Source organism: Pseudophryne corroboree, chromosome 4, assembly GCF_028390025.1.
Source record: "Pseudophryne corroboree isolate aPseCor3 chromosome 4, aPseCor3.hap2, whole genome shotgun sequence".
NCBI lineage: Eukaryota > Metazoa > Chordata > Amphibia > Anura > Myobatrachidae > Pseudophryne > Pseudophryne corroboree.
The window spans coordinates 660,460,049-660,484,908 of record NC_086447.1 but is presented as its reverse complement, the minus strand read 5'-3'; the positions used below and the strand labels follow the sequence as shown (position 1 = coordinate 660,484,908).

Sequence of the window (24,860 nt, the reverse complement as noted above, 5' to 3'; positions counted from 1 at the left end):
AGAATTTACTTACCGATAATTCTATTTCTCGTAGTCCGTAGTGGATGCTGGGGACTCCGTAAGGACCATGGGGAATAGCGGCTCCGCAGGAGACTGGGCACAAAAGTAAAGCTTTAGAACTACCTGGTGTGCACTGGCTCCTCCCCCTATGACCCTCCTCCAAGCCTCAGTTAGGATACTGTGCCCGGACGAGCGTACACAATAAGGAAGGATTTTGAATCCCGGGTAAGACTCATACCAGCCACACCAATCACACCGTACAACTCGTGATCTAAACCCAGTTAACAGCATGATAACAGAGGAGCCTCTAGAAAAGATGGCTCACTACAGCAATAACCCGATTTTTTTGGTAACAATAACTATGTACCAGTATTGCAGACAATCCGCACTTGGGATGGGCGCCCAGCATCCACTACGGACTACGAGAAATAGAATTATCGGTAAGTAAATTCTTATTTTCTCTAACGTCCTAAGTGGATGCTGGGGACTCCGTAAGGACCATGGGGATTATACCAAAGCTCCCAAACGGGCGGGAGAGTGCGGATGACTCTGCAGCACCAAATGAGAGAACTCCAGGTCCTCCTCAGCCAGGGTATCAATTTTGTAGAATTTTACAAACGTATTTGCTCCTGACCAAGTAGCTGCTCGGCAAAGTTGTAAAGCCGAGACCCCTCGGGCAGCCGCCCAAGATGAGCCCATCTTCCTTGTGGAGTGGGCATTTACAGATTTTTGGCTGTGGCAGGCCTGCCACAGAATGTGCAAGCTGAATTGTACTACAAATCCAACGAGCAATAGTCTGCTTAGAAGCAGGAGCACCCAGCTTGTTGGGTGCATACAGGATAAACAGCGAGTCAGATTTTCTGACTCCAGCCGTCCTGGAAACATATATTTTCAGGGCCCTGATAACGTCTAGCAACTTGGAGTCCTCCAAGTCCCTAGTAGCCGCAGGCACCACAATAGGTTGGTTCAGGTGAAACGCTGAAACCACCTTAGGGAGAAACTGAGGACGAGTCCTCAATTCCGCCCTGTCCGAATGGAAAATCAGATAAGGGCTTTTACAGGATAAAGCCGCCAATTCTGACACGCGCCTGGCCCAGGCCAGGGCCAACAGCATGACCACTTTCCATGTGAGATATTTTAACTCCACAGATTTAAGTGGTTCAAACCAATGTGACTTTTGGAACCCAAAAACTACATTGAGATCTCAAGGTGCCACTGGAGGCACAAAAGGAGGCTGTATATGCAGTACCCCTTTTACAACGTCTGAACTTCAGGGACTGAAGCTAGTTCTTTTTGGAAGAAAATTGACAGGGCCGAAATTTGAACCTTAATGGACCCCAATTTCAGGCCCATAGACACTCCTGTTTGCAGGAAATGTAGGAATCGACCCAGTTGAATTTCCTCCGTCGGGCCTTACTGGCCTCGCACCACGCAACATATTTTCGCCAAATGCGGCGATAATGTTTTGCGGTTACATCCTTCCTGGCTTTGATCAGGATAGGGATGACTTCATCCGGAATGCCTTTTTTCCTTCAGGATCCGGCGTTCAACCGCCATGCCGTCAAACGCAGCAGCGGTAAGTCTTGGAACAGACAGGGTCCTTGCTGGAGCAGGTCCCTTCTTAGAGGTAGAGGCCACGGATCCTCCGTGAGCATCTCTTGAAGTTCCGGTTACCAAGTCCTTCTTGGCCAATCCGGAGCCACGAATATAGTGCTTACTCCTCTCCATCTTATCAATCTCAGTACCTTGGGTATGAGAGGCAGATGAGGGAACACATACACTGACTGGTACACCCACGGTGTTACCAGAGCGTCTACAGCTATTGCCTGAGGGTCCCTTGACCTGGCGCAATACCTGTCGAGTTTTTCCCAACGGTTTATAATCATGTGGAAGACTTCTGGGTGAAGTCCCCACTCTCCCTGGTGGAGGTCGTGTCTGCTGAGGAAGTCTGCTTCCCAGTTGTCCACTCCCGGAATTGCTGACAGTGCTATCACATGATTTTCCGCCCAGCGAAGAATCCTTGCAGCTTCTGCCATTGCCCTCCTGCTTCTTGTGCCACCCTGTCTGTTTACGTGGGTGACTGCCGTGATGTTGTCCGACTGGATCAACACCGGCTGACCTTGAAGCAGAGGTCTTGCTAAGCTTAGAGCATTGTAAATGGCCCTTAGCTTAAGGATATTTATGTGAAGTGATGTCTCCAGGCTTGACCATAAGCCCTGGAAATTCCTTCCCTGTGTGACTGCTCCCCAGCCTCGCAGGCTGGCATCCGTGGTCACCAGGACCCAGTCCTGAATGCCGAATCTGCGGCCCTCTAGAAGATGAGCACTCTGCAACCAACACAGAAGGGACACCCTTGTTCTTGGTGACAGGGTTATCCGCTGATGCATCTGAAGATGCGACCCGGACCATTTGTCCAGCAGGTCCCACTGGAAAGATCTTGCGTGGAATCTGCCGAATGGGATTGCTTCGTAGGAAGCCACCATTTTACCCAGAACCCTTGTGCATTAATGCACTGAGACTTGGCTCGGTTTTAGGAGGTTCCTGACTAGCTCGGATAACTCCCTGGCTTTCTCCTCCGGAGAAACACCTTTTTCTGGACTGTGTCCAGGATCATCCCTAGGAACAGAAGACGAGTCGTCGGAACCAGCTGCGATTTTGGAATATTGAGAATCCAATCGTGCTGCCGCAACACTACCTGAGATAGTGCTACACCGACCTCCAACTGTTCCCTGGATCTTACCCTTATCAGGGAATCGTCCAAGTAAGGGATAACTAAAATTCCCTTCCTTCGAAGGAATATCATCATTTCGGCCATTACCTTGGTAAAGACCCGGGGTGCCGTGGACCATCCATACGGCAGCGTCTGAACTGATAGTGACAGTTCTGTACCATAAACCTGAGGTACCCTTGGTGAGAAGGGTAAATTTGGACATGAAGGTAAGCATCCTCGATGTCCCGAGACATCATGTAGTCCCCTTCTTCCAGGTTCGCAATCACTGCTCTGAGTGACTCAATCTTGAATTTGAACCTCTGTATGTAAGTGTTCAAAGATTTTAGATTTAGAATCGGTCTCACCGAGCCGTCCGGCTTCGGTACCACAACAGTGTGGAATAATACCCCGTTACCTGTTGCAGGAGGGGTACTTGATTATCACTTGCTGGGAATACAGCTTGTGAATGGCTTCCAAAACTGTCTCCCTGTCAGAATGAGACATCGGTAAAGCCGACTTTAGGAAACGGCGAGGGGGAGACGTCTCGAATTCCAATTTGTACCCCTGAGATATCACCTGAAGGATCCAGGGGTCTACTTGCGAGTGAGCCCACTGCGCGCTGAAATTCATGGAGACGGGCCCCCCACCGTGCCTGATTCTGCTTGTAAAGCCCCAGCGTCATACTGAGGGCTTGGCAGAGGCGGGAAAGGGTTTCTGTTCCTGGAAACTGGCTGATTTCTGCAGCCTTTCTCCTCTCCCTCTGTCACGGGGCAGAAATGAGGAACCTTTTGCCCGCTTGTCCACGAAAAGACTGCGCCTGATAATACGGCGTCTTCTCATGTTGCTTCCAAATGTCGTTTGAAATCCGCATCACCTGACCACTGTCGTGTCCATAACCCTCTACTGGTAGAAATGGACAACGCACTTAGACTTGATGCCAGTCGGCAAATATTCCGCTGTGCATCACGCATATATAGAAATGCATCTTTTAAATGCTCTATAGGCAAAAATATACTGTCCCTATCTAGGGTATCAATATTTTCAGTCAGGGAATCCGACCACGCCAACCCAGCACTGCCCATCCAGGCTGAGGCGATTGCTGGTCGCAGTATAACACCAGTATGTGTGTAAATACATTTTAGGATACCCTCCTGCTTTCTATCAGCAGGATCCATAAGGGCGGCCATCTCAGGAGAGGGTAGAGCCCTTACAAGCGTGTGAGCGCTTTATCCACCCTAGGGGGTGTTTCCCAACGCACCCTAACCTCTGGCGGGAAAGGATATAATGCCAATAACATTTTAGAAATTATCAGTTGTTATCGGGGGAAACCCACGCATCATCACACACCTCATTTAATTTCTCATATTCAGGAAAACTACAGGTAGTTTTTCCTCACCGAACATAATACCCCTTTTTGGTGGTACTCGTATTATCAGAAATGTGTAAAACATTTTTCATTGCCTCCATCATGTAACGTGTGGCCATACTGGAAGTCACATTTGTCTCTTCACCGTCGACACTGGAGTCCGTATCCGTGTCGGCGTCTATATCTGCCATCTGAGGTAACGGGCGCTTTAGAGCCCCTGACGGCCTATGAGACGTCTGGACAGGCACAATCTGAGTAGCCGGCTGTCTCATGTCAACCACTGTCTTTTATACAGAGCTGACACTGTCACGTAATTCCTTCCAACAGTTCATCCACTCAGGTGTCGACCCCCTAGGGGGTGACATCACTATTACAGGCAATCTGCTCCGTCTCCACATCATTTTTCTCCTCATACATGTCGACACAAACGTACCGACATACAGCACACACACAGGGAATGCTCTGATAGAGGACAGGACCCCACTAGCCCTTTGGGGAGACAGAGGGAGAGTTTGCCAGCACACACCAGAGCGCTATATATATATACAGGGATAACCTTATATAAGTGTTTTTCCCCTTATAGCTGCTGTATCTTTAATACTGCGCGTAATTAGTGCCCCCCCCCCCCCTCTCTTTTTAAACCCTTTCTGTAGTGTAGTGACTGCAGGGGAGAGCCAGGGAGCTTCCCTCCAACGGAGCTGTGAGGGAAAATGGCGCCAGTGTGCTGAGGAGATAGACTCCGCCCCCTTATTGGCGGCCTTATCTCCCGTTTTTCTATGTATTCTGGCAGGGGTTAAATGCATCCATATAGCCCAGGAGCTATATGTGATGCATTTTTTGCCATCCAAGGTGTTTTTATTGCGTCTCAGGGCGCCCCCCCCCAGCGCCCTGCACCCTCAGTGACCGGAGTGTGAAGTGTGCTGAGAGCAATGGCGCACAGCTGCAGTGCTGTGCGCTACCTTGTTGAAGACAGGACGTCTTCTGCCGCCGATTTTCCGGACCTCTTCTGTCTTCTGGCTCTGTAAGGGGGCCGGCGGCGCGGCTCTGGGACCCATCCATGGCTGGGCCTGTGATCGTCCCTCTGGAGCTAATGTCCAGTAGCCTAAGAAGCCCAATCCACTCTGCACGCAGGTGAGTTCGCTTCTTCTCCCCTTAGTCCCTCGATGCAGTGAGCCTGTTGCCAGCAGGTCTCACTGAAAATAAAAAACCTAAAGCTAAACTTTTCACTAAGCAGCTCAGGAGAGCCACCTAGTGTGCACCCTTCTCGTTCGGGCACAAAATCTTAACTGAGGCTTGGAGGAGGGTCATAGGGGGAGGAGCCAGTGCACACCAGGTAGTTCTAAAGCTTTACTTTTGTGCCCAGTCTCCTGCGGAGCCGCTATTCCCCATGGTCCTTTCGGAGTCCCCAGCATCCACTTAGGACGTTAGAGAAATGAGCAATAAGCCAAATGTTCATATAACTAATGCTACACCCACAAATAACAATAATTTCCTCAAATGATTTTTTTTACATTAATGTTATTAGTAGTTTTATATTCACTCGCACTTTAGGGTAAGTCAATGAATAAATTATATATAAAAAAAACTCACGTGACTGAAGAGCATGTATTGCACAAAAGTCTTCTGAAGTACAATCAGGTTGTTCAAGCTAGAAATATAAAAATAAATGATATCAAACCAGACGCTATTCTTCTCGAGTATTCATGAGCTTTTATTTAATTTAAATGCAACTTTTCTAAGACAAGCATAGAGGAACACTGTATGTGAATAAATATTTACATAACTAGAATTTACCTATTAACCTATGTATACTGAGAAGTTGATAGAAAGGCCCAAGAGTGATAATTGTAGATGTCACAGTCTGTTCAGTGTCCTGTTGCTGCTATCTGAATTATTCTGAGACTTTTTCTATAAAGAATTTAGAAGAATTGCTGATACATTGACCGGTATCCAAATAGCAGCAGTAATTAATTGGATTCCACCCCATGTATCAGCCTCCCGGGGCTATCCAATTAGTCCCGAAGCTGGCACTGATCTGGGATTTTGTTTCGCCTTCCTCAGGCAGGCAAAACCAAATCCCTGATAGTAAGGCATTTTTACCTATAGTGGTCGCCCAAACGCATAGGTCTGCGAATATTCACACTACAAAAACTACTGTACCATAAAATAAAAGGTTGTTTTCGCGTGCAAAAGAATTTCGGGTCTAACTGGATGCCCCCCATAGTCTAATTCATACAACGTTAGTTAGTAATGATTAAAAACTGACACATTTGTATATTAGGAACAAAAAATAGCAATTTAATACCTACCGGTAATTCCTTTTCTCATAGTCCGTAGTGGATACTGGGGAATGTACTTTAGTACCGTGGGGTATAGATCGGGTCCATAGGAGCCTGGCACTTTAAGAAATCAATAGTGTGTGCTGCGTCCTCCCCCCTATGCCCTTCCTGCAATCTCAGCCTAGGAAAACTGTGCCTGAGGAGACGGACATACATTGAAAGAAGGATATACACAGAAACAGTGGTGAGGTAACGAAGTAACACACAACAGTAAAAGGATTACAATGCTAACCAAACAGAAGGAAGCAACACTAACCAACAGCAAGATAAGCAATGCTAATCAACATGGAACAGGGACAGCAACAAGCGACCCAACCAGGAACACTTACAACGTAGTAAGCAGGAAACACGAAGCACTGAGGCGGGCGCCCAGTATCCACTACCGACTACGAGAAAAGGAATTTACCGGTAGGTATTAAATTACTATTTTCTGTAACGTCCTAGTGGATAATGGGGAATGTACGTTAGTACCGCGGGGAAGTCCCAAAGCTCCCAAAACAGGTGGGAGAGTGCCGAGACCTCTGCAAAACCACCTGACCAAACTGAACGTCATCACTGGCCAAGGTGTCGAACCTGTAGAACTTTACAAACTTGTTCGACCCAGACCAAGTGGCTGCATGGCACAACTGTAAGGCCGAGACACCCCAGGCAGCCACGCAGGAAGAACCCACCGAACCTTGTGGAGTGGGCCTGGATAGAAGATGGCAGCGGCAATGTTGCCAAAGAATAAGCTTGTTGAATAGTCAACCTGAGCCAATGAGCAATGGACTGCTTTGAAGCAGGATGACCAATCTTGGTAGCGTCATAAAGGACAAACAACAAGTCAGATTTTCTGTGACGAGCAGTCCTCTTGAAGTAAATTCTCAAAGCCCAAACCACATCCAAGGACTCTGGAGCAACTGATGTGTCAGCCATCACTGGAACCACTATAGGTTGATTTAAGTGAAAAGCCGACACTATTTTCGGCAAAAACCGCGGTTGAGTCCTGAGCTCTGCCCTATCCTCATGAAATATAAAATACGGCTCTTACAGGATAAGGCCCCCAATTCTGAGACACGTCTTGCCGAAGCTAACGCTAGCAACATGACAGTCTTCCAAATAAGATATTTCAAATTCCACCCTTTGTAAGGGTTCAAACCAATACAATTGGAGAAAGTTCAAGACCACATTTAGATCCCACGGAGCCGTGGGAGGAACGAATGGTGGTTGAATGTGAAAAAACCCCTTCAGGAAAGTATGAATATCCGGCAAGTTGTTGTTTGAAGAAGATGGAGAGAGCCGAAATCTGGTCTTTGATGGAGCCTAATCTTCGGCCATATCCACCCCTGTTTATAGGAAGAATAGAAAATTACCAAGTCAAAACTCCGTAGGAGCATATTTTCTACCTTCACATCAGGAGACATATTTCTTCCAGATACGGTGGTGATGTTTAGCCCTGACCAACTTTCTGGCCCTTGACCATCGTGTAAATCACCATGGAGGAGAGACCTTTTCTGGCTAAAATTTCCCTCTCAACCTCCAAGCCGTCAAACGTAGCCGCTGTAAGTCTGGATAGACAAATGGTCCTTGCTGAAGAAGGTCCTTGAGAAGCGGCAGAGGCCAAGGTTCCTCCACAGACATCCGCATACCAGGCCCGTCATGGCCAATCCGGAGCAATCAGAATTGCCTGAACGCTTTCCATTTTGAATCTTTTTAGAACTCTTGGAATGACAGTAATTGGAGGAAAACAAGTACACAAACTGGTAAGTCCACGGTGCCGTCAGAGCGTCCACAGCAGCCGCCTGCAGGTCCCTCATTCTGGAACAGTAGCGACAGAGCTTCTTGTTGAGACGAGAAGCCGTCAGGTCTATCTGTGGACATCCCCACCGGTGAACCAGCTGTTGGAATACCCGAGGATGAAGGCTCCATTCCCCCAGATGGAGGTCGTGCCTGCTGAGGAAATCCACTTTCCAGTTGTCCACTCCTGGAATGAATATGGCTGAGATGGCGCTTGCGTTGGCCTCCACCCATAGGAGTATCTTTGCCACCGCTCGCATTGCAGCCCTGCTTCTTGTTTCTCCCTGTCGGTTTATGTACGCCACTGCTGTGGCATTGTCCGACTGTACTTGTTTGGCTTGATGCCTGAAAAGAGAGGAGGCCTGCGGGAGGGCATTGTAAATCACCCGGAGTTCCACTACATTTATTGGGAGTTCAGATTCCTGAGTTGACCATTTTCCCTTGAATTGGGCCCCCTGGGTCACTGCTCCCACCCTTGGAAGCTGGCATCCGTTGTTAGCAGTATCCATGACTGGGAACCGAAACTCCGACCCTCCACTAGGTGAGGGACTTGCAGCCTTGAATGAGGCCACCATTTTGCCCAGTAGCTGAATGCAAACATGGACTGAGATCCTGCGAAGTTTGAGGACTGAGCGAACCATAGCTTGGACTGCAATGGCCTTGTTCATGGGAAGGTATACCTTCTGAGATACTGTGTCCAGTATCATCCCTAGAAACTGAATTCTCTGTGACGGTTCCAGGTGAGACTTCTGAAAATGTAGGATCCACCCGTGGTCCGTAAGCAGACAAGTAGTCAATCGATAGCCTGCAGCAGATGGTCTCTGGACGCAGTTTTTATCAGGAGATCATCCAAATAGGGAAAAATGTTCACTCTCATCCTGCGCAATTACAGCATCATCTCCGCCATGACCTTCTTGAACACCCTTGGAGCTGTGGAAAGACCAAAGGGTAATGCCTAGAATTGAAAGTTGTGGTCCAGTATAGCGAACCTGAGGTAAGCCTTATGAGGAGGCCATATGGGGATGTGTAGATATTAATCCTTGATATCCAAGGATACCAGGAACTCCTCTTCCTCCAAGCCGTAGACCACCGCCCATAGGGATTCCATCTTGAACGTGAACACACGTAGGTATGGGTTCAGAGATTTGAGGTTCAGTATGGGACGTACCAAACCATCCAGTTTCGGTACCACAAACAGAGTTCAATAAACACCCGTGTTGCTTGAGAGGGGAGGCAGTGGAACAATAACCTCTGTTAGCAGTAGCTTTTGTATGGCGTCCTGCAAAGTAGCCCATGCTACAGGTGAAGCTGGTAAGCTTGACTTGAAGACTCTGAGAGGAGGTATCTCTTGAAATTCTAACTGGTACCCTTGGGCTATGAGGTCCCTCACACAAGGTTCCTGGCAGGATTTTGCCCATGAAGTGTTAAAGGCGAGCACCTACTTGAAAGTCGCATTGCTGCTGGAGCCAACCGTCACACGGAGGGCTTGGTGGAGGAAGATCCAGAGGTTTGGTCCAGTGATGCAGCAGCCGCTGGCTTACAGGACTTACCTCTGTTTCCTCTTGCAGCATTAGAGGCACCTCTGGCTCTGTCTTTGAATCTGGCCACACGAAAGGACTGTAGAGAGGGCCCAGGATAGGGACGTCTAGCAGGACGGCAGATAGGTAGACTTACCCGCTGTTGCCTGAGAAATCCATTTGTGGCAAAGCCATTGATGAGACAAAAATCTTTAATAGCCTCACTCATAAAGTTAGCAGCATCTTGGCTATGATGCAGCAGTGTCATGAAGTCCACCTGAGGGAGAGAATCAAACCATTGTATAATATCATCAGACCATTTTGCCATAGCCCTTGAAATCCAGCCGCATGCAATAGTGGGTGTCTGAGCAACTCCCACCGCAGAATATATGGATTTGAGAGTAGTCAAGTATGGTCCTTGAGGGAGATAGCCCCAGGTACTGGTAATACCAATTTACGTGACAATCTGGACACTGACGTATCCACCACCGGGGGAGTATCCAAATTTTCATGTCCTCAGAAGGAAATGGAAAGGAATTCAATAACTGCTGAGGGGTCTTGAATTTTTTGTCAGGATTGACCCATGCCTCCCTGGAAAATGAGTTTAACTCCTTAGAGATAGGGAAAGGTAGCCGAGGATTTTTATTTTATATTAAAAAATTCCTCTTCTGGTTCCGATTCCTTATCCGGTATGTTGAGCACATCCCTAATGGAATATATCAGGGCCTCAACACCCGGGGACAGAGCATTGTCCCTTTCCATGTCAATTTCCCACTCATCCAGCTCGGGTAATACAGTATCAGAGTAAGATTGAAGAATCTGAGGAAGTGAGCATTTATGTGAGACCAACAGAGGGGGCTGAGGAGCCTGTCTGAGGTCAGCAGTCTTAATAAACATTATCTACCGACTGTTTCAGGAACTGTAGTTCTAGTCTAGCCGTGGACAACTATGTATTCATGTTATGAATCATTTTTATGACAGATTCTAACCATTCTGGTTCCTGCAAACTACTACCGTGAGAGGGTATGGAACATTGTTTACACATAAGAGACCCGTCTGGTGAGGGAGTAAACTTAGTAGTACATGAAGGACACACAGCTTTTTCCCAGACATGCTATTGCAGAACACACAGAGTTATGAGAATACAGTGCAGTGACAAAACAACAGTGAGACTGCACCCGCACCCCAGACAGTCTTTATGGAGTGGCTCAGAGAGGAATTGGACAAGCACATAAAATCCAGGTAAGCAGTACTCCCCTGTAATTTGTATTATATATATATATATATATATATATATATAATAAAAAGTTTTTTAAATACATAATAGGTAAAAGGTAAAAAAAAAAAAAAAAAGAGGAGAACATAGGTCCATTAAAAGATTAATTAGGAGAATTGATAAATGATGACAAAATAAAAGCGGAAATACTGAACAAATTCTTTTCATCAGTATTCACCAGTGAAGAACTGATGGTGGGAGTAAAGCATAACAATTGTGACAATAATGATTCATGGTTAGATACTTGTTTAAGCAAAGAAGTCGTCCGGGAGCGACTAAGCAAAATTAAGATTAATAAATCACCTGGTCCTGATGGACTTCACCCGAGGGTTCTTATGGAGCTTAGTTCACAACTAGCATGACCCCTATACTTGATTTTCAATAGTTCAATTAGATCAGGCATGGTACCGAAGGATTGGCGTATAGCTGAGGTAGTGCCATTATTTAAAAAGGGATCCAAAAATCTTCCGGGAAACTACAGACCAGTTAGTTTAACATCTATAGTGGAGAAAATAATGGAAGGAATTCTAAGGCACGTCATACAGGAGTATCTAAAGTCCGCAAGGATTATTAGCAAGAACCAGCATGGGTTTGTGAGGGACAGGTCACGTCAGACTAACTTAATTAGCTTCTACGAGGAAGTGAGCAATAATCTTGATCAAGGAAAAGCAGTGGATGTGGTCTTCCTATATTTTGCAAAAGCGTTCGATACAGTTCCTCACAGGAGACTGATGATCAAATTAAAGGAGATTGGCCTAGGAAAAACTATTTGCACATGGATAAGCAGCTGGTTGGATAGCAGGGTACAGCGAGTAGTGGTCAACGGGAAGTCCTCAACCTGGTCCCCAGTAGTCAGCGGAATACCACAAGGGTCCGTACTCTGACCACTACTGTTCAACATATTTATCAATGACCTAGAAATAGGCCTGGAAAGCACAGTGTCAATCTTTGCAGATGATACTAAACTGTGTAAGGCAATTAATTCAGAATTGTATGTGGAGTCCTTGCAGAATGATCTATCTAAACTTGAACTCTGGGCGTCATAATGGAAAATGAGGTTCAATACAGACAAATGCAAGGTTATGCATTTTGAGACTAAAAACAAACTTGCATCCTACATATTAAATGGGGAACGCCTAGGGGAAACAGAGTTGGAAAAAGATTTGGGAGTATTCATTGATAATAGGCTTAATAACCGTACACAATGTCAAAACGCAGAAAACAAGGCAAGTAAGGTGCTAGCGTGCATAAAAAGGGGAATTGAGACAAGGGACTCGGATGTAATCATGCCGCTGTATAAGGCATTTGTACGTCCGCACCTGGAATATTGTGTTCAGTTTTGGGCACCATTGTATAAAAAAAGACATCAGTGAGTTATTTTTCTTTTTCTCTAGTTATTGTGCTTATATCGGGAGAAATTGATGCGTTGTATCTGTACTGGTGAAGTACTATCACTCTGTATGTGTATATGTATGTATATGTATACATATATATATATATGTGTATTTTTTTTTTCTAGCATTGTACTCATGTAGTTTATTCTCCGCTATTTCTTGTTACACATATGTTCCTTTTATTGGAATGCTTAAATGTTTTATTTGTGGAAAATTTTGAAACTGTGTTTTCATCTCTCCTGGTTCTATTGTGAGACTGAAGGTTATATATTCTACTGTCCTCTAGAAGGACGACCATATGTTCACACTGTTATATCTTACTATCTTGATATTCTCTGTCTCAAATTGCTATATTTTCATTTTTTGTAATGTGAGAGATTGGAATAAAAATATTTTGGAAAAAAAAAAGACATCAGTGAACTCGAAAGTGTTCAAAGGCGAGCTACTAAATTGATTAAAGGCCTAGAAGGACTGGAATATAAGGAAAGACTTACTAGGCTGAATATGTATACACAGAAAAGAGGCGCCTAAGAGGAGATATTATTAATATCTTCAAATATGTAAAGGGACATCACAAAGAGTTATCAGAGGAATTATTTATTAAAAGAACACAGTTTAGGACATGTGGGCACTCGCTGCGACTGGAGAATAGAAAGTTCCGAATGCAACGGAGGAAAGGGTTCGTCACTATTAGGGCAATCAGGATGTGGAATTCCCTGCCAGGGAAGGTGGTAATGGCGGGCTCTGTAATTGGATTTAAAAAAGGAATGGATACATTTCTGAATGAAAAAGCTATCCAAGGTTATAATGCTTAAAATATCAACATGGTTAATCCGGGGGTAACATGAGTTATAGTAGCTAACTAGTCATAAAACATTATTTAGCAAGTATGTAGAATCATCACAACTTAAAACAGGTTGAACATGATGGGCAATTTGCCTCTATTCAACCTCAAATACTATGTTACTATGTAAAAGGGCGCCAATCCCACCCGTCATGAAAGAGGAAGTAGGTGTGGGAGTGTGTTGGAAAGCATGGTGGAGCGCACATGTCACTTTCGGCGTTACCGTAAGTGACTCGTGGTTATGGGTAATACAATCAGAAATAAACACAGGGTATGAGTAATACACACAGGCTTCAGGTGCAGCTATGGAGTCCAATAGTTCTAATCAGCAAGGCTGCGCTTAGGCTGTGACATTAGTAGATGCTGGACAAGTGAAGCAGCGCGCCTGGGCTCTTCCTGTGTTTGCGTTCCAGCAACCGGAAGTGCGGACGTCACTTCCGGTCGATCGGGACCAACACAAATACAGTATAGGGAAAATTATCTCCAAAACCCCAACACTAAACCCGGTCTGGTGGTCCTCCTAATGATAGAGACCATAAGTATAATGCTACGTACTACAAATAATGTATGATATATTATAATATATCATACTATATTATGATGCCATTCACTGCAGAATCACTATTCATAATATGTGATAGTAACCCCTGGTGGTGAATGGTATAACAGGACCCGGGAGCACACTCACTGGGGGAACACATACAGAGAGACTAGTTATGCATATATCAACCAATATAGGTCCCCCACGGGGAAGTAGTCTGTATCATATTAAAAAAAAAGGATCAATACATGAAAGTACAAATACTGTATATACAGTACAGTGACTGTTGGCAAATATACTTAAGTTCTAAGGCTATAAATCCAACATAATTATCCAAATATATGTATTTATTTCAAAAAGATGGATAATGGATTATTTTCATTCATGACCCTTGGGGCAATGGTGTCCAATCGGTGGATCCACAAACTATTTTTCTTTCTCAACAAAAGGGCGCGGTCCCCACCCTGCATGGGTGGGTAATCCAATAAATCAGCTTGCATCTTAGATCAGAGACTGGTTATTCTGCCGATCCTGAAGCAATGGCCTGGTGGATAGACGTTCTGTGATTAGCCATTCTATCACAAAATCGTCTGGTGGTCATCCCCACATAATAAAGGCCTCAAAGGCGGGTGGTCTTCAGTATGCCGACTGACGGGATCCCAGCGCCGGGATCCCGACAGCCGGCATACCGACACTTATTCTCCCTCGTGGGGGTCCACGACCACCCTGGAGGGAGAATAAAATAGCGTGGCGTGCGTAGCGCACCACTGTGCCCGTAGCGTGGCGAGCGCAGCGAGCCCGCAAGGGGCTCATTTGCGCTCGCCACACTGTCGGTAATCCGGGGGTCAGGCTCCCGGCGCCGGTATGCTGGTCGCCGGGAGCCCGACCGCCGGCATACCGTACTGAACCCCTCAAAGGCACGTCAGAAAATATACAAGATGATCCATGGCACAGTGTAATCTAAACTTTATGTGATTAGGTCGTCCTGTATGGGGATGTGGGAACATTGGGCCTGTCAGCATACCCCTACACGTAGTGCACCCAGTGCACTTGAAACATCTGGGCCTCCTTTCATGAAGCCACGTGGTAGTCACTGGAGTGTTATGTCCAACCACAGGTCTCAGTAAAAGTTGTTTGAGGTTAGCAGCTTTTCGGTATGCCATCATCGGTGGGGGACTTCTTTTTAACTTGAGGTGAGTATCAGTAGTGAGAAGGGGACAATTCTTATGGACAGCCCCACTGACTTTATTGGATAGACTGTCCTATGTCATGGTAAATACCATACAGTCTGAAGTAGTCATATTCTGCGTGCCGGTACCAGTGGAGTTAAACTTGTCCCTAGCCTTTGCTAGGCACTACAACACTTTTTTCTTCTCATAGCCTCGTTCAAGAAAGCGCATGGTCATTTCACGGAGTTGTTCTTCCATGGTGTCTCAGTGTTATTGCGCATCACTCTCATGAACTGTGAAATTGACAAATTGTCCTTCAGTGCTAGCGGTTGTTGGCTGATTGACAGCAATAAGGTATTCCTGTCAGTGGGTTTCCTAAAAAGTTTAGTGCTGATGCAGTTACCTTCCAATGTCACGTTAATATCAAGAAAGTTGATGGAATGTGCATCAATTTGAGGAGTGAATTTAACCGGGTTGTTCAGTTCATTCAGGGCTGTGACCATTTGGCTGAATGAGTCTGGTGTCCCTTTCCAAAGTAGGAAGATGTCGTCAATAAAGTATTTGTAAAAATAGGATTTTGATAACCTACCGGTAAATCCTTTTCTCCTAGTCCGTAGAGGATGCTGGGGACGACATCAAGACCATGGGGTATAGACAGGATCCGCAGGAGACATGGGCACTCTAAAGACTTTTCATTGGGTGTGAACTGGCTCCTCCCTCTATGCCCCTCCTCCAGACCTCAGTTGTAGGAACTGTGCCCAGGGAGACTGACATTTCGAGGAAAGGAATTACTTAACTAGTGGTGAGATATCTGCCAACTCACACCCTCAACCATGCCGCACACATGGCATTCAACGTAACACACGCCAACAGGCATGAACCAAATGCAGCAACATGCTGAAACCAAGATAACACAACTTGTGTAACTCTAATAACTAAACTGCAGGTAAAGTACGCACTGGGACGGGCGCTCAGCATCCTCTACGAACTAGGAGAAAAGGATTTACCGGTAGGTTATAAAAATCCTATTTTCTCATACGTTCTAGAGGATGATGGGGATGACATCAAGACCATGGAGTCTATACCAAAGCTCCAGTACGGGCAGGAGAGTGCGAATGACCCTGCAGCACCGTTTGACCAAACTTTAGGTCCTCATCGGCCAAGGTGTCAAACTTGTAGAATTTAGCAAATGTGTTTGACCTGACCAAGTAGCTGCTCGGCAAAGTTGTAATGCCGAGACCCCCCGGGCAGCCGCCCAGGATGAGCCCACCTTCCTAGTGGAGTGGGACTTTACAGACATCGGCAACGGCAATCCAGCCGTAGTATGAGCTTGCTGAATCATATTTCTAATCCAACGTGCAATAATCTGCTTAGTAGCAGGACAGCCAGACTTGTTGTGATCATACAGGACAAACAGAGCCTCTGTTTTCTGTATACGAGCCGTTCTAGCATCATAGATTTTCAAAGCTCTAACCACATCTAGAGACTTTGAATCGGTGAATGTGTCAGTAACTACTGGCACCAAAATAGGCTGGTTTATGTGAAAAGCAGAAACCACCTTTGGAAGAAAATGCTGGCGAGTTCGCAACTCAGCCCTATCTTCATGAAAAATCAGGTAAGGGCTCTTGTGAGACAAGGCCCCCAATTCAGACACCCGCCTTGCGGATGACAGCCAAAAGCATCACCACTTTCCAAGTGAGAAACTTCAACTCTATCTCTTGTAGAGGCTCAAACCAATCCGATTGAAGGAACTGCAATACCACGTTAAGGTCCCATGGTGCCACTGGAGGCAGGAAAGGAGGCTGGATGTGCAGAACCCCTTTCACGAAGGTCTGAACCTCTGGAAGAGAGGCCAATTGTTTCTGGAAGAACACTGACAAGGCCGAAATCTGGACCTTGACTGATCCCAATCGGAGGCCCGTCTCCACACCATCCTGCAAAAAATGGAGAAAACGTCCCAATTCAAACTCTTCCGTAGAAGCCTTCTTGGATTCACACCAAGACACATTTTCTCCAAATACGGTGGTAATGTTTCGACGTTACTCCCTTTCTGGCCTGAAAAAGGGTGGGGAAAACCTCCTCGGAATACCCATCCTGGCTAGGATCTGGCGTTCCAACAGCCATGCCATCAAACGTAGCCGCGGTAAGTCTTGGTACACGCACGGCCCCTGCTGCAGCAGGTCCTCGCGAGGAGGAAGAGGCCGAGGATCTTCTATGAGCAACTGCTGAAGATCTGGGTACCAAACCCTACTTTGCCCCAGACTGGCCATGAAGATTGCTCGAACCCTTGTTTTTCTTATGATCCTGAGTACTTTTGGGATCAGCAGAAGTGGAGGGAAGATATACACTGACGGAAATACCCACTGGGTCACCAGTGCATCCACTGCTACTGCTTCAGGGTCTCTCGACCTGGAACAGCATCTCTGAAGCTTCTTGTTGAGACAAGACGCCATCATGTCTATTTGAGGAACTCCCCAAAGACTTGTCACCACTGCAAAGACTTCTTGGTGAAGGCCTCACTCTCCTGGATGGAGATCATGTCTGCTGAGGAAGTCTGCTTCCCAGTTGTCTACTCCCGGAATGAATATTGCCGACAGAGCTTGTAGATGTTTTTCTGCCCAGCGGAGGATTTTTGTCGCCTCTGCCATTGCCGCTCTGCTTTTCGTTCCATCCTGCCTGTTTATGTATGCGACTGCTGTTACATTGTCTGCCTGGATCTGTACGAGACGGTCTTGAAGAAGATGTACCGCTTGTTGAAGGCCGTTGTAAATGGCTCTTAGCTCCAGAACGTTTATGTGAAGGCAGGCTTCCTGTTGTGACCAACGTCCCTGAAAGTTTTCTCCCTGAGAGACTGCTCTCCAGCCTCGGAGACTTGCATCCGTGGTTACTAGGACCCAGTCCTGAATCCCGAACCTGCGTCCCTCTAGCAGGTGAGAGCTGTGCAACCACCACAGGAGCGAAATCCTGGTTTTTGATGACAGGATTATCTTTTTTTGCATGTGTATGTGTGACCCCGACCACTTGTCCAACGGGTCCCACTGGAATACTCTGGCATGGAACCTGCCAAACTGTATGGCCTCGAAGGCCGCCACCATCTTCCCCAACAACCGAATGCACTGATGGATCGACATACTTGATGGTTTCAATATCTGTTTTACCATTTTCTGGATTTCCAGAGCCTTTTCCAGCGGAAGAAATACTCTGAACTTCTGTGTCCAGAATCATCCAGAGGAAAGACGACCTTGTCGTCTGTTCCAACTGTAACTTTGGGTAATTTATGATCCACCCGTGTTGTTGGAGTATTGACAGAGAGAGTGATATGTTTTGTATCAACTGCTCCCTGGATCTCGCTTTTATCAGGAGGTGGTCCAGATAAGGAATTATATTGACTCCTTTCTGACGAAGGAGAACCATCATCTCTGCCATCACCTTGGTGAATACCCTCGGCGTCGTGGAGAGACCGAACGGTAACGTTTGGAATTGGTAATGGCAATCCTGAACCGCGAATCTCAGATAAGCCTGGTGAGGAAGATAAATGGGAACATGCAGGTAAGCATCCTTTATGTCCACCGACGCCAAGTAGTCCCCCTTCCTCCAGACTGGCAATAACCGCCCGAAGTGATTTCATCTTGAACTTGAACCTTTTCAGGAAGAAATTCAGATCCTTTAGATTTAGGATCAGTCTGACCGAGCCGTACGGCTTCGGAACAACAAAGAGGCTTGAATAAAAACCCTGCCCTTGTTGTGACAACGGTACCAGGACTATGACCTGGTCTTGACATAATTTTTGGATTGCCACTGTTACTGCTTCTCTCTCTGGCGGAGAAGCTGGCAAGGTCGATTTGAAAAATCGGCATGGGGGAACGTCTTGAAACTCTATTTGTATCCCTGGGATACTATTTGCAACACCTAGGGGTCCAGGCCAGACAGAATCCTATACTGGCTGAAGAGTTTGAGACGTGCCCCCACCCGAGCGGCCTCCCGCAAGGGAGTTCCAGCGTCATGCTGGGGATTTGGCAGAATTAGGGGTAGACTTCTGCTCTGGGGAACCTGGAGCCAGTGTGGCCTTCTTTCCCCTTCCCCTACCTGCAAAGAAGGGGGAACCTCTCGTCTTTTTGTATTTATTGGGCCGAAAGGACTGCATTTGCGGGTGATAGGTCTTTTTTGCCGGTGCAGGCGCAGAGGGCAAAAATGTTGACTTACCTGTGGTAGCCGCCGAGACTAACGCATCCAGGCCATCGCCAAATAAGGCCTCACCTTTATATGGGAGAGCCTCCATGTTTCTTTTCGAATCTGCATCTGCGTTCCACTGGTGAATCCACAACGCCCGCCTAGCCGATACTGCCATGGTAGCGGCTTGTGAACTCAAGAGTCCAATATCCTTCATTGCTTCCAGCATGTAGGCGGCAGCGTCCTTGATATTCCCTAACTTAAGGAGTATCTCATCTTTATCAATCATGTCAATTTCTGACGACACGCTTTCTGACCATTTTTCAATAGCTCGACTCACCCATGTGCAGGCAATAGTGGGCCTGAGCAATATACCATTGGTAACATAAATGGATTTCAATGTCGTTTCCATTTTGCGGTCTGCAGGATCTTTAAGAGAAGCCGTGCCAGGAGCAGGGAGAATTACCTACTTTATTTACCTGGAAAGTGCACTGTCTAACACAGGGGGTGACTCCCATTTTTTCCTGTCTTCAACCGGGAAAGGATAAGCTATGTGAATCCTTTTGGGAATACAACATTTTTAATCAGGATTCACCCACATCCCTTCAAACAGAGCATTTAGTTCATGTGAAGGACGGAACGTGACTTTGGATTTCTTTTCCTTACATAAATAAGCTTTCTCCTGAGGTACAGGAGTGCTTTCTGTAACCTCCAACACGTCCCTTATAGCCACAATCATATATTGTATACTTTCTGACACTTTATGATCTCTCTCTCTGGATTCACTATCGTCGACACAAGAATCAGAATCCGTGTCGGTATCAGTGTTTACAACATTTGCAAATGGTCTCTTATGTGACCCAGAGGGGCCGCCCCGCACAAGGAACAGCATCCTGAAATATCACATCCTCCACAGATTTTCTCCAGCATTCAGCCTTAGATTCAGACTTATCCAATCTACGGTTAATCAGATGCATACTGTCACGTAGCTCTTTCACCCATGCAGGCTCTTGATGTGCCGGTAGTGCCACCACATTGCAACTCTGTGTCCCTAAAATGGCTTCCTCCGGGGAGGAACTCCCTGCCTCAGACATGCCTCACACGTGTACACCACACTCACAGACACACTGGGACTTATTTTGGGGAGAGACCCACAGTAAAATCTGTCAGAGGGACACAGGATAGGAGCAGTCAGTTCACAAACCCAGCGTCAGTATTGCCTGTAAACACAGTATGTCCACAGCCCAAAAGCGCTTTTAAATAGTAATATACACTATCAAATGCACCACATTCGCTTTGTGCCCCCCCCCCCCCCTTTATAGCACCCAGTACTTGTCAGAAGTGGAGGAGAGGACCAGCGTGTTCTCTGCAGCCTGAGGAGAGAAAATGGCACTGAGTAGTGTGCTGGCTGCCTGAGGAAGTAGCTCCGCCCCCACAATGGCGCATCCTTACACTCAGTATATGACATTTTTTATACTGGCAGGGGTAGGGCTGTGCCAGCGGCATCTTATGCCCCCTTTTAGCCAGTTTGAGGTATTTTTCTTGCTGCCCAGGGCGCCCCCCCCGCGCCTGTGTGTGTGGGCAGCAATGGCGCGCTGCGCTCACGCCATCCGCGCAGCACCTCAGCCATCACTTACTTGATTGAAGATCATTCTTCTCATACTCACCTGTCTTCTGACTTCTGGCTCTGCGAGGGGGTTGATGGGCGCTGTGGGAGTGAGCATCTAGACACGGCTAGCGTTCAGTTCCCTTCAGGAGCTAATGGTGTCCTGTAAGCCAGAAGCAGAGCCATGAAACTCTGAGGAAGTTGGTTCTGCTTCTGACCCCTCAGTCCCATGAAGCAGAGAGTCTGATGCCAGCAGATCTCCCTGAAAATAAAAAACCTAACATAAGTCTTTTCAGAGAAACTCAGTAGAGCTCCTCAACGTGCATCCAGTTGATCTGGGCACATTTCTAAAACTGAGGTCTGGAGGAGGGGCATAGAGGGAGGAGCCAGTTCACACCCAATGAAAAGTCTTTAGAGTGCCCATGTCTCCTGCGGATCCCGTCTATACCCCCATGGTCTTGATGTTGTCCCCAGCATTCTCTAGGACGTATGAGAAACAATATTTGTTCACCATAGACCAGCAAGATGTGTACTTTTTCATAGGCCGTCATATAGATGTTGGCATATGCTGGCGCCAGATTCGAGCACATTGCTGTCCCTGAGCGTTGCAAGTAATACTTCCCTTGAAACAGGAAATGGTTATGTTTCAGGACTAAGCTGACCAGTTCCAGAATGTAGCTCACATGTGGACTAACAGGAGGTTGACGTTGTAGGGCATCTCTGAGTGCCGTTAGGCCTTGATCTTGAGGAATTATGGTGTAAAGGGAGCCAACATCCATGGTTGCCAACAAGATATTGTCCATCTTCTGAGGGATGGTGGACAGTTTGTGTAAAAAATGGGAGGTATCACGCACATACTGTAGCTATCAATCTGTTGTACTATGGGCTGTAGAAATTAATCGATATATATTGCAAGTGGCTGTAAGAGTGAGTTTCTGGCTGAGATAATAGGTCTGCCGGATGGGTGAGAGAGAGATTTATGGATCTTGGGGAGGGTGTAGATGATGGGGCATACAGGGTGTTCCACTGTCAAAAATTCATAAACGTCTTTATCGATCAGGTGTGTTCTGAGACCTGTCATGAGTAGGCGGTCGACTAGGGCTTTGATATCAGAGATGGGATTGCTGTTTAGCACTGAAGGACAATTTGCCAATTTCACAGTTCATGAGAGTGATGCCCAATAACACTAATGACGACACCTTGAAATGACCACGCCCTTTCTTGAACGAGGCTATGAGAAGAAAAAGTGTTGCAGTGCCTAGCAAAGGCAAGAGACAAGTTTAACTCCACTGGTACCGGCACGCAGAATATGACTACTTCAGACCGTATGGTATTTACCACGACATATGACAGTCTAGCCAATAAAGTCAGTGGGGCTGTCCGTAAGAATTGGCCCATTCTCACTACTGATACTCACCTCAAGTTAAAAAGAAGTCCCCCACCGATGATACTGAAAAGCTGCTAACCTCAAACAACTTTTACTGAGACCTATGGTTGGACATAACACTCCAGTAACTACCACGTGGCTTCATAAAAGGAGGCCCAGATGTTTCAAGTGCACTGGGTGCACTACGTGTAGGGGTATGCTGACAAGCCCAATGTTCCCACATCCCCATACAGGATGACCTATTCGCATTAAGTTTAGATTACACTGTGCCATGGACCATCTTGTATATTTTCTGACGTGCCCTTGCGGCCTTTATTATGTGGGGATGATAGAATGGCTAATCACAGAACGTCTATCCACCAGGCCATTGCTTCAGGATTGGCAGAATTACCAGTAGCCTGGCACTTCATGAACCAGCGACACCAAGTCTCTGATCTAAGATGCAAGATGATTGATTGGATTCCCCCACCCGTGCAGGGTGGGGACCGTGCCCATTTGTTGAGGAAGAAAGTTTTTGGATCCACCGATTGGACACCATTGCCCCAAGGGGCATGAATGAAAATAATCCATTATCCATCTTTTTGAAATAAATACATATAGTTGGATTATTATGTTGGATTTATTGCCTTAGAACTTAAATATATTTGCCAACAGTCACTGTACTGTATATATGTGTACTTTCATGTATTGATCCTTTTTTTTAAAATATGTTACAGACTTTAATTCCCCATAGGGGGACCTATATTGGTTGATATATGCATATCTAGTCTCTCTGTATGTGTTCCCCCAGTGAGTGTGCTCCCAGGTCCCTGTTATACCATTGACCACCAGGGGTCACTATCACGTATTATGAATAGTGATTCTGCAGTGAATGGCATCATAATATAATATGATATATTATAATAAATTATACATTATTTGTAGTACCTAGCATTATACTTATGGTCTCTATCATCAGGAGGACCACCAGAGCGGGTTTAGTGTAGGGCTTTTGGAGATAATTTTCCCTATACTGTATTTGTGTTGGTCCCGATCGAACGGAAGTGACGCCCGCACATCCGGTCGGTGGAAAGCAAACACAGGAAGAGCCCAGGCGCGCTGCTTCACTTGTCCGGGGTCTACTAATGTCACAGCCTAAGCGCAGCCTGGCTGATTAGAGCTATTGGACTCCATAGCTGCACCTGAAGCCTGTGTGTATTACTCATACCCTGTGTTTATTTCTGACTGTATTACCCATACCCACGAGTCACTTCCGGTAACGCCAGAAGTGACATGTGCGTTCCAACACACACCCATACCTACTTCCTTTTCCATGAGGGGTGGGATTGGCGCCCTTTTCATCAGGTACACTAGCTATATAACAGGGGCCTAGGAGGCTTTGTTCCATGTTCCAGTTCCCTGACCACTATTGTGACTACCTGTTGATCCATTGACTGTGTTGCATTTACCTAAACAAAAGTCCCGGCATGGACCGAAACGTTGGTTTACATTTGGATATCGCATTGGAACTGTGAGATTCATCCTGTTTTTTTTCTGATTAAATGTGTTTTTTTTTTATTATTATCACTAAGTCTGCAGAGTGCCATCATTCCCACTATTGTGGGAAATACTGTACTGTACTATGGGTCCCACCTTTTAGTGGGTGATTTGGCACCCCAGCTGCTGGCTTTGTTGTGTGAGAGTGCGGGATTCCCTATATATATATATATATATATATATATATAAAATCTGCAGCAGTGGATCACCGCTGGTATGCTCCCCCTTCTCTATAGCTCCCTTGGCACCAGTACTATTAGTGTTCAGCAGGGTCTCTGGGGGGAGCTCTGTTATACAGCCTTTCAGTCAGCAGCAGATGGAGATGGCGCCTTTCAGCCTCTGGGCCTGCTGTCCGGGAAGCCGAGCCCCTTCTATGGCGTGCGGTCCCATTCTGTTTATACTGGCTTAATCTTTTTTTTGTAAAATACATACAGTGTAAAAATAAGAATTTACTCACCGGTGATTCTATTTCTCGTAGTCCGTAGTGGATGCTGGGAACTCCGTAAGGACCATGGGGAATAGACGGGCTCCGCAGGAGACTGGGCACTCTAAAAGAAAGATTAGGTACTATCTGGTGTGCACTGGCTCCTCCCTCTATGCCCCTCCTCCAGACCTCAGTTAGGGAAACTGTGCCCGGAAAAGCTGACACAACAAGGAAAGGATTTGGAATCCAGGGTAAGACTCACACCAGCCACACCAATCACACTGTACAACTTGTGATAACCATACCCAGTTAACAGTATGAACAACAACTGAGCCTCATTTAACGGATGGCTCATAACAATAACCCTTTAGTTAAGCAATAACTATATACATGTATTGCAGAGAGTCCGCACTTGGGACGGGCGCCCAGCATCCACTACGGACTACGAGAAATAGAATTACCGGTGATTAAATTCTTATTTTCTCTGACGTCCTAGTGGATGCTGGTAACTCCGTAAGGACCATGGGGATTATACCAAAGTCCCAAACGGGCGGGAGAGTGCGGATGACTCTGCAGCACCGAATGAGCAAACTCAAGGTCCTCCTCAGCCAGGGTATCAAACTTGTAGAATTTAGCAAATGTGTTTGACCCCGACCAAGTAGCAGCTCGGCAAAGCTGTAAAGCCGAGACCCCTCGGGCAGCCGCCCAAGAAAGAGCCCACCTTCCTTGTGGAATGGGCTTTTACTGATTTAGGATGCGGCAGTCCAGCCGCAGAATGTGCCAGCTGGATCGTGCTACAGATCCA

The 24,860-nt window shown here is 46.4% G+C and overlaps 1 protein-coding gene across 3 annotated transcripts in view; it reads right to left on the bottom strand.

Annotated features, from left to right (window-relative positions):
* Positions 1 to 24,860, bottom strand: part of SMYD3 (SET and MYND domain containing 3) — a 1,661,405-nt gene that overhangs the window by 1,202,865 nt on the left and 433,680 nt on the right. For all 3 annotated transcript variants that reach the window (XM_063917806.1, XM_063917805.1, XM_063917807.1), the window contains exon 4: positions 5,667 to 5,724. In XM_063917806.1, coding sequence (XP_063773876.1) covers positions 5,667 to 5,724 — 58 coding nt within the window. The remainder of the gene's footprint in view (positions 1 to 5,666; positions 5,725 to 24,860) is intronic.